The sequence below is a fragment of the Herpailurus yagouaroundi genome, unplaced genomic scaffold (genome assembly GCF_014898765.1).
Source record: "Herpailurus yagouaroundi ecotype Mexico unplaced genomic scaffold, PumYag 197, whole genome shotgun sequence".
Lineage (NCBI taxonomy): Eukaryota > Metazoa > Chordata > Mammalia > Carnivora > Felidae > Herpailurus > Herpailurus yagouaroundi.
Genome location: NW_024412428.1, coordinates 23,929,891 through 23,945,559, shown reverse-complemented (window position 1 = coordinate 23,945,559; position 15,669 = coordinate 23,929,891). Strand labels below are relative to the sequence as shown.

At 42.7% G+C, this 15,669-nt stretch overlaps 1 protein-coding gene across 4 annotated transcripts in view; it reads left to right on the top strand.

The window, feature by feature from the left end:
- Positions 1–15,669, top strand: part of LRCH1 (leucine rich repeats and calponin homology domain containing 1) — a 206,653-nt gene that overhangs the window by 116,587 nt on the left and 74,397 nt on the right. For all 4 annotated transcript variants that reach the window (XM_040448443.1, XM_040448445.1, XM_040448442.1 and 1 more), the window contains exon 3: positions 9,082–9,208. In XM_040448443.1, the coding sequence (XP_040304377.1) occupies positions 9,082–9,208 (127 nt within the window). The remainder of the gene's footprint in view (positions 1–9,081; positions 9,209–15,669) is intronic.

Sequence of the window (15,669 nt, the reverse complement as noted above, 5' to 3'; positions counted from 1 at the left end):
TTCAAGTGGGACGTAGGTGATGTCAGCTCAGCGAGATAGTGTCTAATCTTGTTAAAGGTTAAGTCTCAGGATTCATGGACATTTCATGTTTTCTCAGAGTTTAGGACACGATCTTGAGCAGAGCAGGCAGTCAGTGTGGAAAAATAATTCGCTTCCAGTCAGCATTTAACACCATGGCACTGTCCTCCCTTGACTTGGTCACAGGCTTTCCTGCTTGCTCCTCTGGGTCTTTCTCTTTCTTCTTTATTCCCCGTCTGGATGTTCTTTCTCTTTTTGCACCTTATCGCTAGAATTCCCCAAAGCTCCGTCTATGGTCCTTAATGCTTCTCTCTCAGACCCTGGCCTCGGGTGTCTCAAATATAGTCTCCAGCTCCTCAAGTCATTTGGGCATTTGTCTTCATTTTCCCGATTGCCTAAAATTCAGTTCCTCTTAGATGCTTATTGACTCCTCGAAATTCAGTGTCTGCTAAACTCAGCTCACTTTCTTCTTTCCCAAATTAGCATCCTCGTTCCTGTCCGTGCTCCTGTTTTTCTCCAGCCCCCCAGCGTGGAATCTCAGAAATTATCTTTGACCCCGCCCTTCAAACTTTTACATAGACATTAATCGTTGAATGACCAGTCTAGCATCTCGTTGCCTCCTGCTTGAAATTTGGGGTCCTCCTCCTACTGTTTTCCTGGCTTCCCTTCACTTTTTATTCCAAAGTAAGTGAAAATAGGCTGGGTTGTATTGGAGAAAGGTCACACGTTGATATGAATCCTAACCTACTTGGTTTCAAGCCACACAGCACAGAACAACTCACCAGCTAGGCAATTTAAAGCAAGTTTTTTTTTTTTTTAAGTTTATATATTTATTTTGAGAGAGACAGACACAGCATGAGCAGGGGAGGGGCAGAGAGAGAGGGAGAGAGAGAATCCCAAGCAGGTTCCATGCTGCCAGTGCAGAACCCAGTGCGGGGCTCAAACTCACGAACCGTGAGATCGTGACTGAGCCAAAACCAAGAGTCAGATGCTTAACGGAGTGAGCCACCCAGGTGCCCCTGGAGCAAGCGTTTTAAACTCTCTGAACAATATCAGTTTTTGCATCTGAAAGGTCCAGGTTAAATGCTTATGTTACACCACTGTTGTGAATATAAATAAAATATAATTGTCTAAGTGCCTAGCACAGTGCCTTATACATAGTAACTACCCAAGAAATGTTTCTTGAATTGTCAAATCAAGTTTTGCGTTATGCTGTCTCATATGTATTACAATCTGGGTTAAGAAAAATAGTGCAAAAGATCTAGTAAAAAGTAAGTGGATTCTCTAGTATGATTAGGAAAGTGGATATGCTACTGATTTGTAACAGTATTAGAGCCTTAAGTGGAACTTTGTTATTATTGGCCGTCAAGTTACATGATAGGAGCTCTCTGACAACTGATTTCCTTGGAAGAATAAGTAGGAAAAAGAGGATGTACATAGACTTATATTCATGCATTTCCATCTGCATTCAAAAATTCCTAGAAATAGATGGAGAGACATATGTCTTCAGATGATAAACAAAAATCTTCAGGTATTTTAAATTTTATTATGAATATTTTGTATTCATGCAGTGTCCCTGGGTGGAAGTTGATCTGAGCGTCCTGTTCTCATTTAAGTCAGTATGGATATCTCTTTCTTTTCAGGTGGGGAAAAAAAGTTAAAGTAACATTTGATTTGATGGAATTGCAAGGAGGAGAAGGCAGGTGAGGTAGGCCACTTTCTGCATAACAGGAGGCTAGGGGTCCATTCTACCTGGAACATGGCGCTAGAAAGTGGGAGAATTATACTTAGTGCCAATACGTATGCTTTTTTTAACTTCTAATGTTCATTTTATTATTTTGAGAGAGAGAGACAGAGACTGAGCAGGGGAGAGGCAGAGGGGTGGGGGGTAGAGAGAGAATCCCAAGCAGGCTCCACATTCAATGCTGAACCTAACGCCAGGCTCTATCTCACGACCATGAGATCATGACCTGAGCCGAAGTCAAGGTTGGATGCTTAACCAACTGAGCCACCCAGGCGCCCCTCGCTACATCCTTTAAGCCATTTAGGGTGGTTTGCCTATATGCCAGCAACAGTGTTTTATGCAGTGGTGTTTTTCAGGGCATGGGGCTCAGGCTTCTACACTCTTAATACTTACAACCCCAAATCTACATTCTTGCCTCTGAAGGTGTTTGGCAAATTAATATTCTTTGTAGCATCTCTTATGGCATTCTCTTTGAACATGCAGTGTTCCCTGGATTGTGAACATTTAGCTCCATTTTAGGGTGAAGGAAGGGCATGGTAAAATATGAAAGAGGAAATTTAAAGCACTGGTTTTCAGAGCCTTACTCTTTCAGAATTGAAGAGCGCTGAGGAAAAAGGAGAGGAAATAACTGAGAAGGGAGGAGTTATTGATGACTACACTTTGAAATCTAATTATAGACATCGGAGTGGTAGTTGCGGGCCATTGAGAGTATAAAAAAAAAAGTGGAGTATTTTAAGCAAGGCTTTATTTATACTCAGGAGGAGATTGATAGGCTGTCACTGTGAGAAGCAGGTTCAGTCGCAGTGGCCAAATATGATACAGGGACGCACAGTGGCAATGCACCGCGAGTGGTGCAGCAGCAATCGGCCTGAATTCTGAGCCGCTGTGGACACTCACTTTTTGCTTCTTGCGTTTCTGTGAGGTCTCCTCTCGGAAGCTGACCCTTTTCCCTTCTCCAAACACGGCCCTCGTGGGCAGAATGTGAGACCCGACCGGTTTGGAGTTCAACAGCTGGTTCATGATTCAGGGACGTGATGATTCTGCGTTTCTGGTCTTGCAACATGTTAAGTCTTTGAGTGATAGCCATCCTCAAGCAGTAGACAGCGTGGGCGCCCAGATTTTGTGCACGCACGTAATCTCAATCAAATTACTGCTTTAACAATTTCACGTAAAATATTACTAGAAGCGTATGTATGTAATTTGTATTTATAAAGTGAAAGCCAGCCGAAATATCCCAGGCAACCTGAAGCAAGGCTCTGGTTGTTGGGGTCAAGGTCTCAGGCATACAGTGATGGGGGGGGGGGGAGTGCAGGGGGAGGGGCTGGCGAGGAAGAGGAAGTCCTCTGTCATTAGGGGAAAGGAGGGTGAGACATTTTGCTATGGTGGGTTTTTCAGAATGGAGCCAGCAGAAAAAGGAAATGGTTCTCTATAGATATTGTTCACTGAAGTGTGTATATAAAGACAATTAACAGCCAAGTGTCGTATGCAAACTAGAAAAAAAAAACCATAAAAACACTACTCTGCCTTGAATGAAAGGCAAACAGGGTATGCAAAAAACCAAAAGAACCCCACAACCCATAAAAACAAAATTTGGTGAGGTGAGGTATCCTGTGAGAAAGGAAACTTGCTTGGTTGGCTAAAGTAAAATTTTTTTTTTTTTAATTTTTTTTTCAACATTTTTTATTTATTTTTGGGACAGAGAGAGACAGAGCATGAACGGGGGAGGGGCAGAGAGAGAGGGAGACACAGAATCGGAAACAGGCTCCAGCTCTGAGCCATCAGCCCAGAGCCCGACGCGGGGCTCGAACTCACGGACCGCGAGATCGTGACCTGGCTGAAGTCGGGCGCTTAACCGACGGCGCCACCCAGGCGCCCCATAAAGTAAAATATTTAAAATATCCGCCATTCACAGTAGGTTGCACACCAAGCCCAGGTCGACTATTCAGACAGTAGCAGCCACGGCTGCATTGTTGTTTTCCCTCTCCCTGGCTGAGACTCCTGTAGGGTGAGCCCGGGGGTGTCCGCACCACGAAACCTGCCTTCCTTTCTCTGTGCTCTGTTGCTCTGTGCTGTAACAGCAATAATGATGTGAGATCAGCAACCATCACAAACCTATGAAGAAAGTGTCACAGCATGCGTCTCAACAGCCACAGAGAAAGTCATTCATGTGATTGTATGTTCTAGTCCAGGTTTTCCAGCCCGGTAATGGTTACTTGGTTGTGTTTCAGCCTGAAATTGTACAGCCCGGGCCTGGTTCTTCCGAGCATGCCTCGGAGGGACCATCTTTGTGTTTAATTGGCATATGTTTTCAATGAGTGGAACACGTAACCGTATTTTAGAAGTGGCGGCAATTTTAGCAGTTAGGAAATAAAATAAATAACTGAAACCAAACTAAGTGCACATACCTTCTTTTTGGCCCCCTACCCACTGGTTTGCTACGTGAGTATTTGGGTATGGTTTAATCTTTCTGTAGAGACTTAATGTTGGGCTGAGCACTTTTTCATCCAGAGTCTCATGTCTCATGTTAGATAGGTATTATTATTTATGTTTTATAGACGGCAAAACCCAGAGGGGTTAAATGTTCTACCTAAACTAAACGTTTGTGACACACATGAGATTTGAACCCAGGCTTTCTAATTCCACAGTTGGTGACCTCTTCCCTAGTTAACTAGGTGAATATGTTATAAAAATCTTTCTATAAATTATTTCCTACTAAGTGAGTTCTAGCTCAATTATTAAGTGAACCCATATACTGAAAAGAGTTGTATTCCAGTAGAATAAAAAAATATATATGGTCCCCTGATCCTAAAATCACATGTCAGAATATAGTTATTTTTATTATTGCATACTTTAGGGAAAATAACTTTCTGATAAACTGATAATAAATAATGTTAAATACTACCATTAAGTCTGAAGTCATGGATATTAATAAGTGCCATGGTCAAAACACATTAAAATAAGGCTCTCTAAAAGTAAAACCATACGGTAGTGCTTTGGTTTGCAAATTCCTTAGTTCAGGAATTATGTCGAGTGAGGGATCGTGGTCCTTGAAGCCAAGAGAAGTTTATCCTGTAAACTAAAGCTGTCAAAAGTATTCAGATTATGTTGAGCTGCCTTGTTTCATCCTGACATGAGGAAATAGGCCAATAAATCTAGTAGGGAGTCGTTCGACAGAGAAGGATGGAAGAGGAAGCATTAGCGATAAAAGCCTACGGTCTTCCCGCCCCTCCTCCCCCCTCCCTGTGCCATCCTCCACCCAGACTGGGCAGGGAGAGTGACTGGAGATGCTGGGTGGGAAGACTCACCCCGCCACCACCAAATCTGTAATTTCTACTTCTGAATGAGTGGCCCCTTTCCCCCCGCTAATTTGATCTTCTGTAATGAGCCAGTTAAAAAAAATTGTTGTTGTTTTTTTTTTTTAAATTCTGCTTTCAGATGGAGCCTACAGGGTAGATTTGAAAACCAAAGTTGGCCTTTACCTTATCAGACGCTGTATGGCCTTATTTTAAACATCGTTTCTGCAAAAGGCCTGTTTTTAGCACAGAGGCCTCCAGGAGCCAAGTGGGGGGCAGGATAGTGGTTTGCAGCCTGAGGCACTTACTTGCTCGAGAAAAATCGCTGCCAAATGAGTGGTTTCAAAAAAAAAAAAATACAAAAAACAAAAAAGTCAGGCAGCCGATGTGGTCTTTAGTGGGCAGAGGATTAAAGGAAACATAATTTCTCCTGTCCTTTATAAATATTTGCTGGACAGCTAATGGGGTTTTGTGTGCACATGTATTTCCTTTATCTCTTGGGGAAATTACAAGGAATAGAGGGGCATCCAGTGGTAACATACGTGCACTAGAGCTTGAGAGAATAGATCAACAACATACAAGAAAGATGTGCCCAGGTCTGTGGCATGCTTATTATGACCAAAGTCTGGCACCTGGATTTTTCTACAGGTGACTACATACAGTATGTGTGGGACATAAATAAACAGACGATTCCATCAGCAACCTTTAGTATAAAAGGCTTGTATCCCCGTCAAAGAAATCATACTTATTTTTTAACAAATAAGTATTCAATAAATTGTATTATTAAATATTAAAATACTAAAATAGATTTTAATAAAATATAAAATAAATGTTAATACTTAAAATTAATGCTAACATGTAAATTTAAAATGCTTAAGTGTTATTTTGTTTTAAATGAGTATCCATCCAACTGAGGGTCGTTGGGGGTGGGGGGGAGGGGGAAAGCGGGTGAGGGGCATTGAGGAGGGAACCTGTCTGGATGAGCCCTGGGTGTTGTATGGAAACCAGTTTGACAATAAATTTCATATTAAATAAATAAATAAAAAGTAAACAAAACTACAACACTTAAAAAGAAAATAAGTGAGTATCCATCCTAGAAATCCCATGGAAATAATCCCATGTACTCTCGAATATTCATGCTTCTGAATGACCAGAACATTCACTGCATTGTTTTGTTTTTTTTTTAAGTTTATTCATTTATTTAGAGGGAGAGAGAGTGTGTGTGTGTGTTAGCGCAGGAGGAGCAAAGAGAGAGAGAGAGAGAGAGAGAGAGAGAGAGAGAAGGAGGGAAAGAGAGAATCTCAAGCAGGCTCTGTGCTGTCAGTGTGGAGCCCAACTTGGGGCTCGATCTCACAAATCATGAGATCATGACCTGAGCCGAAATCAAGAGTCAGATTGTCAACCTACTGAGCCACCCAGCCACCCCTGCATTGCTTAATGGTATTATCAGTAGCTCTCTCGGTTCAGTGTCTGTCAGTCTGACAAGATACCTGTGTCAAGGTGAGACTGGGAATAGTTTAAATCTGAGTTTCCAAGCAAAGAAACACGGGAAGAATCTTGAACTGTAAGTGTTAATTTATGAAAATAAGCATGTAGAAGTTTTTCAAAATACTAATCTTTGTTTCCTTAGCTTCTCTTCAAAAGGAAGTTTGAATATGTCTCCAAAATAAAAAAAAAAAAAAAAACAGGCCTTATTAGCATTTTTTTTTTTTACTAATCCTCACTTTATGAAATTACATGTTAATAAATATTTTACAACCACAGGGGCGTGTGGGTGGCTCAGTTGGTTAAGTGTCAGACTATTGATTTCTGCTCAGGTCACAATCTCACGGTTCCTGGGATCGAGCCCTGCTTTGGGCTCCATGTTGACAGCGAAGAGCCTGCTTGGGATTCTCTCTCTCCCTCTCTTGCTGCCCCTCCCCTGCTCGTGTGTATGCATACTGTCTCTCTCAAAAATAAATAAATAAAACTTAAAAAAAAAAGTAAATGTTTTATAACCACAAGTTACATTCCAGACTATTTATGTGCCACCTTTTAATAAACTTAGTTCTCTTCCCGGAGATAGTGTCTAAGGAGGTTTCAGGGTTTTTTTGTTTTTTTTTTTTTGTTTTTAATTTTTTTGGAGCTTGAAGAAAGCTGTCTCCCATCAGAGCACCAGGAAGCCCCCTCAACCAGCCAGAATAGCCCCTCTGGGCTCCTGTGGGTGGATGTCAGAAACTGGCAGCCTAAATAACCCCCTTTCACTGCCCTCAGAGATCAGGAGACAGTGCCAGGGTGGGCCCATCACCCTATTTTCCCCTGTCACTCTAACCAGGGGGAGGTGAACAGCCAGCTGGTCCTTCCAGTGCCAGGGACCTCCCCCCACCTGCCCCCTGTAGGGTTTCGATCTTCTCCCTCCCTCTGCTGGACCCTCTTAGAGAAACCTCTCTCCTTCTACTCCTTTCTGGAAATAGCTTTCTTTGTAAATCTGGGCAATGGAGGGAAGATTGGCTGTGTCTTTTCTTGATAAAGCTTATTACCCAGGCCTTGGGTACCTGGAAGAGAAGAAACGTCAGGATATTTACAGGGGATCATCCACATGAGAAAGGTTCTTTCCAGAGCACACCATGTGTTTTCTTCTCAGCCCATCAGCTAGAGATGCCCTTTGTTTAGCTGGATTACCACCTCGTCCTATGGGGGAGTAGGGGAGGAAAACCTTTAAAATATAATACATACAGAAAAGTGCGCAGCTCATAAGGACACATCTCAGTGAATGTTCAAAAAACAGAAGCACTCATGCAACCAGTAGCCAGATGAAGTTTATCTTTTTATAGTGATAATCGGTTTCTTAATCATAAATGCACTTTGTAGGAATTTTGGAAAACTCAGCAAAGTATAAGAAAGAGAAATGTAAAGAACACTCCTTGTACCTAATCTCCAACCCCCATGACTACCGATAGCATCTTGGTGTGTTTTCAGTGCATCTGTCCCTCCCCCTCACACACACAGATTTATGTGTGTCCACACGTGCACACAATACCACCGCCTCAGACACTCCATGCATGTGTGCGCGTATGCACAAAAGAAGTTCTGCGTAGTTGCAATAGCAAGACAAACGTGTTTTTAGATATTTCACTGCCTGGTCATTGTCTCTGTCAGCAGAGTGGTGGGGAGAGAAAGGCAGGGAAACTGAATACCATCCCTCTCCTTCCCTGATGGCAGGAAAAGGGCTTTTTGTGGGAGAAGAGGTTGAAATAAATGGCTGACACACATAAAGATGGTTCACGGATTTCAGTTATCCATTATTTTCCCATTTCCCAGCAAACTGAGCATTGATAACAGGAAGTTCAGATACTTCTGGGTAGAGAACCTCTTCATGCAAAGCAGAGATGAGAGTTGTACCCAGATTTTTCTGGGTACCCTGTGAAATTGAACCCCTCAGGGTTCCAGATTCACTTTTGCCAGAAGGCCAACATTACTTTTTTTTTCCTTTTAATTAGCTCCCTTGCAGACGCCCAAATAGACGTTAAGCGCAGTGACTCTTGAGCAAAAGGAAGCAGAGTCAAAATGTTGGAAATCAGGCTGGTGGTCTTTTGTAAGTTGCAGCAAAACGATCTTCTCCATCACTGTAACATGGACGGGAGGATGCCTTTGTGGTGCTGGTTTCTCGCTGAGTTTCCTGCTACATTGTCAGAAAGAGAAGAGTTGGCACCCGCTTCCCGTTGTTATTGGTGACGCAGGGCGCGATGCCCATCTGCCTCCTGGCTGGCCAAGGACTCGGCTTCTGCAGGGGGCTTGGTGGGGTTCCTTGTGCCGGGAAACGTTGTTTCCTGCAGAACTGCCTATGCCTTTCTTTCCTAGAAATAGATTTTATTGTCTTTTGTACTTGGGACTTGAGGGATTACACGTACGGAAACTTCATTGGACCTTTTGTATTTGTCAGACGTCTTCTCCAATCACTCCTTTCTTCTCGCTTATTCACAAACATAATCGGAAACGGTATGACGTGGCTTGTGTGTTTACGGTGTTCTTGTATTGTCTTTGCAGTCGAAATCAGCTGTCTGCCCTGCCTGCCTGCCTGTGTGGTCTGCCTCTCAAAGTCTTAATCGCAAGTAACAACAAACTGGGATCGCTGCCAGAAGAGATAGGTCAGCTCAAACAGTTAATGGAGTTGGTATGTTACTGATTTTTAAGATGCTCTTTTTATTTGTTGACTAATCATAATCTATCAAGGTAGTCAGGAAGACTCTTGTAAAGTTGGACATAGGGTGTTGGATGGCTGTATGTGATAAAGACATTAAGTGGGGAGAGGAATGATCTTGGCTTGGCTGTGGCAGACACAGTTCCTGAAATTTACAGGTTTCCTGAAGTTTACACTTCCTGAAGTCCACGGGATTTACAGTTCCTGAAGTTTACAGGTTATCATGTGGTAGTTACATCATTTTTTTCCAGATCGCATATAAATTTGTGATAAATTATGGATACACTGGCAAAATAATGTACAAATAAGTTAGTAGGGCCAACTTTACATGAATGTAAGTAATTTAGAAAGAACAGAATGCTTTGATTCTGTATGGGTTTTAGTAACCATTGCCCCAAAGTGATGTCACTCTAAAATATGACCATATCCTCAGAGACAAAAAAGTGTAACAAATGTTTTAGATGGGTAGAGACGGGTTGTAAGTGTGCATCTGAGGCCAAGACACACTGTTCTATTTCAGGTCTTTCACTACTAAACGAATCACTTACCTTGTTTCTAAAATGGGAAAGAATGAATCCCATCCAGGTAAGATGGGTGAATGAAGAGACAAGAATAAGCAATCAGGCTGAAATACAATGGGCAGAATGTCTCCTTCAAGCAGGCATTATTCCATACTGACCTTGTATCAAGCACAGCTGCTGTGATTACAACCACGGAAAGGACACAGTCCCTTCCTTCAAGTAGATTCCAGTCTAGAACATTGATGGCCAATACCTTTTCTATTGGGTGCCAACCCCATTTAATTTCTTGAGGCCACGTGGACCACCATGGTGATGACTTAGGAGGCTCAGATAGAGAGTGCTGTCATCCCTTCATCACGTCTGCAGTGGCAGTTGGTTAGGAACGTGACAGGTTAGGAAAGTGACCTATGTATCAGCTTTAATTTTAGTATAGGACTGAGTTACTGCTGTATAAAGGCATTGAAAGGTAAAGAAAGAGTGTCTTTTTCAGGACTCATGTGATATTAGCATCTGAAACTTATTCCAAGGCAAGGGCAAACAAAAGTAAAAATAAACTATTGAGTCTACACCAAAATGGAAAACTTTTGCACAGCAAAGGAAACTACCAACAAAAGAGAAAGGCAACCTAGTGAATGGGAGAATATATTTGCAAATGATTTATTCAATAAGGAGGTAATATCCAAAGTGTATAAAGAACTTATGCAAGTCAACACCAAAAAAGAAAAATCTGAATTAAAAATGGGTAGAGGACCCAAAGAGACATTCTTCGAAAGAAGACATACAGATGATGGCCAACAGACACATGAAAAGATGCTTAGTATCACTGATCATCAGGGAAATGCAAATCAGAACCACAATAAGAAAACACTTCATACAAGTCAGAATGGCTAGTGATTAGAAAGGCAAAAAATAACAAGTGTTGGCAAGGATGTGGAGAAAGGGAAACCTTCGCACACTGCTGGTGGGAATGTAAATTCATGCAACCACCATGGAAAACAGTATGGAGATTCCCCAAAAAATTAAAACTAGAATTACCATATGATCCAGTAATTCCCCAAAGGACACAAACACTGATTGGAAAAGATACATGCATCCCTATGTTCATTGCAGCATTATTTACAACAGCCAAGATATGGAGGAAACCCAAGCGTCCATCGACAGATAAGTGAATAAAGAAGTGGGGTGTATGTGTGTGTGTGTGTGTGTGTGTGTGTGTGTGTATGTATATATACGTACATACATACATATGTATATATGTATATGTGTGTATATATGTATACATATATATGTACATATATACATACACACACACACACAAATGAAATATTATTTGGCCATAAGGAATGAAATCTTGTCTTTTGAGACAATATAGATAGACCTAGAGGGTATGAAATAAGTCAGACAGAGGAAGATAAATACCATACGGTTTCACTTATATTTGGAATAAAAACATATTGAGGGGTGCCTGCATGGTCAGTCAGTTAAGCATTGGACTCTTAATTTCAGCTCAGGTTGTGATTTCATCTCTTTCTCAAATCAAATAAATAAATAAAATAATTAATTAATTAAATTTCAAGTTTTTAAAAAATAAAAAAAAATCAGAAATAGACTCGTAAATACAGAGAATAAACTGGCAACTGGCAGAGGGGAGGGGGCCAGGAGGATGTATGGAATCGATGACTGGGATTAAGTGCAAACTCTCAGTTAGAAAGTAAGTCACAGAGATGAAAAGCACAGTACAGGGAATAAATACCGTACAATATGATACTGTAATAACATTGTATAGTGTCAGATGGTGACCAGACTTAACCTTGGTGAGCACTGGGCAATGAATAGAATTGTTCAATGACTATGTTGTGCACCTGAAAGTAATACAACATTGTATATCAACTATACCTAAATAATGATTTTTTTTAACTTTGTATTATTTTTTATTTATTTTTTAAGTGTTTCACATGAGTAGGGAGGAACAGAGAGAGAGGCAGAGAGAGAATCCCAACTCTGGGTGCAGAGCCCAACACAAGGGCTTGATCTCACAACCACGAGATCACGACCTGAGCCAACGTCAAAAGTCAGACACTTAACTGACTGAGCCACCCAGGTGCCTCAATAATGTATATTTTTATTTTATTTTTTTTTTTTAATTTTTTTTTTCAACGTTTTTTATTTATTTTTGGGATAGAGAGAGACAGAGCATGAACGGGGGAGGGGCAGAGAGAGAGGGAGGCACAGAATCAGAAACAGGCTCCAGGCTCTGAGCCATCAGCCCAGAGCCCGACGCGGGGCTCGAACTCACGGACCGCGAGATCGTGACCTGGCTGAAGTCGGACGCTTAACCGACTGCGCCACCCAGGCGCCCCAATAATGTATATTTTTAAAAGATGCAGGGGTATTCCTGCCACTCAGCACCTGGACATTTGATCAGGGATCATTAATGTCTAGAACAAGACACTGGAAAGTTGTCTGGAGCCATGGAAGTGGTTTGTTTTCTCACTTAGCTCTCTGTACTTCTCCATGCAGTGGAGATGTCTCGCCCACAGATCCCAAGTTTAAATGTCCTCCGAATTAAGCACTAGCTAGTCTGTCTCAGCCCTGATGTCTAAATGAGAAAGGCAAGATGTGGGTCGGATGTCCTCTCCTGACTGAGTCCGTGATGCACAAGGCACATGGTCACATGACCCAGATACACAGCTGCTTTCCTGCCAACAAGGGGGCAGTTCTGAAAGACGATGGATATTAATTTGGGTAGGCACACCCACCCCCAAGTTTGCTATTACAAGAAATATGTGCATGTGGTTAGGGAGTGATTGATTCAGCCTTGGATTGGGAAGGATTTTTAAGGGAAGAGACCTTTGAGAGGCCCCTTGCAGAAGTCTGTGTGGGATTTTCTTTTATTTCTTTTATTTATTTTTTTAAATTTTTTTTCAACGTTTATTTATTTTTGGGACAGAGAGAGACAGAGCATGAACGGGGGAGGGGCAGAGAGAGAGGGAGACACAGAATCGGAAACAGGCTCCAGGCTCTGAGCCATCAGCCCAGAGCCTGACGCGGGGCTTGAACTCCCGGACCGCGAGATCGTGACCTGGCTGAAGTCGGACGCTTAACCGACTGCGCCACCCAGGCGCCCCTGTGTGGGATTTTCTAAACGGAAAAAGGAAGACAGGCACAGAGGAAGAGAGAAGGGACGGCTTGAGCAAAGGCAAGACAGCCCAGGAGGAGGTGGCTTGCTTGGAGCGTGGGAAGCAGTTTAATCTGGCTGAGGCTACATAGAATGACACTGGGTGCTCCATTTTCACGGCCACTGCCTTAGAGTTAGAGTTAGGCCACCTTCAGCTCCTCCACGGGGCATTCAAGACCCGTCATTCATCTCCTGTCCCTGGCCCCTTTAGTTCCAGCCATCTGGGAGTGTTCCTTGTTCACTTCCACTTCTAGTCTTTGACACACATCACTGTCTCTGTGGGGACAGTTTCTTCCTTCTCGTCTTCTCTTGGTCAGTTCTTAACCAAGTTAGATGTCACTTCCCCCAGAAAGCCTTCCCAAATCCTCTAAGCCAGAGTTAGGCACTCCCAATGCAAGCACGCTATACTTACCACGGAATTCTGTGCAGTCATACTTTCTTCCTACTTGGCATTCTCCACACCAGCTCCCTCTATGTCTGGAAAGCCGCCGAGGGCTGTGGACAGGGATTTGCTGTTGTACCTGGTGCTCGGCATAAGACCCAATACGTGTTTGCTGAATGCTGCTCTCGAGGGGTGGAAAGTGGGCTGTGGCTTGGGACAGACTGTGAAGACTCCCAGGTGCTCAGCCTGCCAGGGGGATGACTATCTTACAATCCATCTTGATTCAGAAGGCACCATCTTAATCGGTTCCAGAAAACAAAACAATAATACGGAATAATGCTTTGGATGAAACTGATAGTTATAAGCTTTTTTTTTTTTCTTTTTAAAGAATTCTTCGTTTAGGAGTCTGATAGACACACAATCCAAATCTGCTAGAATTTGAATTAGGTCTTACAAGCACAATATATAACGTGTTGGTTTTTTTCCCCACTTGTCGGGCTCCCACAGATGGGTGGCACACAGGTGAGGTCGGTCTTCTGGAACCTGTGGGCAGCTGGAATGTGTTTCTGTCCCACTGCACCCTGGGCGTAAGCCGACAGCATGCCATGTATCAGCTCTGCCTGTCGAGCTGCGGACCAGCTCATCTGTGAATAGGTGGCCGTGTGCTGAGCCTGGGGCCAGTCCCACACCAGAGCGGGGCTTTCCTGAGATGCTCTTATCAGCCGCTGGGCTGGCCTTGTGGCCGTGGTAGAACAGCACTGTCTCCTGTCTCCCGCCTCAGGACACACAAGTTGTGGGGTGGCTGTGAGGGAGTCCTTGAGCTTTTCTTGGGCACCCTGTCCAGAGCCCAGAGGTTAGTGTAGCCTCTTAGTTACACTAAACGTTGAGTGTAACTACTTACTTAGCATTGTGTTCAGCTGGCTCTGGTGCCTTTTCTCCACCAGCAATAACCTGTTGGATCCTCGAATCCTAGAAATCCTAGAATGTGAGAGCCATTGGGGTTTTAAAAGCATCTAGGCCAAGCTCTTGACATCTTGCAAGGGTAGAGAGAAACCTAAGGTAGAGAGGCAGTGTGTGATGTACAGAAGTTCACTCTGGTGTAGCTAATTTATAACTTAAGCTGAAACACCCTCACCCAGCACTATTTGATAGAAAGGTAACGTGAGCAGCAAATTTTATTTTACTTTATTTCATGAAAAAACTTTAATTCTATTCTGTTTTTTTTTAAGTTTATTTATTTATTTTGAGAGAGAGAGAGCATGGGAGGGGCAGAGAGAGAGGGAGAGAGAATCCCAAGCAGGCTCCGCACTGTCAGCACAGAGCCTGATGTGGGGTTCTAACTCACGAACCATGAGATCATGACCTGAGTCAAAGTCAAAAGTCGGACGCTGAACTGACTGAGCCACCCAGGCGCCCCTGTTCTGTTCTATTTTTAATTTTAATTCCATTGTAGTTAACATAGCGTTATATTAGCTTCACGTACACAATGTAGTGATTCAAGACTTCCATATATCACCTGGTGCTTATCATGACAGGGGCACTCCTTAATCCCCATCACCTATTTCATTCATCCCCCCACTCACCTCTTTTTATTAACCATTAGTTTGTTCTCAGTAGTTAAGGGTCTGCTTCTTGGCTTGTCTCTCTCTCTCTTTTCCTTTGCTCATTTGCTTCTTAAATTTCACTTAGCAAAATACCCTCTAGCTCCATTCTTGTTGCAAATGGCAAGATTTCATTCTCTTTTTAAGTTTGTTTATTTATTTACTTTGAGAGAGAGAGGGAGAGTGAGCATGAGCAGGGGAGGGCAGAGGGCAAGAGAGATTTTCAAGCAGGCTCCATGCTGCCAATGTGGAGCCCCTATGTGGGGCTCAGAATCACAAACTGTGAGATCATGACCTGAGCTGAGATCAAGAGTGGGACACTTAACCAACTGAGCCACACTGGTGTCCCAAGATTTCATTCTTTGATGGCTGGGTAATATTCCATTGTGTGTGTGTGTGTGTGTGTGTGTGTGTGTGTGTGTGTGTACACATCTTCTTTATCCATTCTAATCAGTGGATGGACGCTTAGGCTGCTTCCATAATTTGGCTATTGTAAATAATACTGCTGTAAACATAGAGATGCATGTATCCCATTGAATTATTATTTTTGTATTCTTTGGGTAAATACCCAGTAGTGTGATTGCTGGATCATAGAGTAGTTGTATTTTTAACTTTTTGAGGAACCTCCATACTGTTTTCCAGAGTGGCTGTGCCAGTTTGCATTCCCACCAACAGTACATGAGGGTTCCTTTTTCTCCACAACGTCGCCAGCACTCGTTGTTTGTTGTGTTTTTGATCTTAGCCATTTGGAA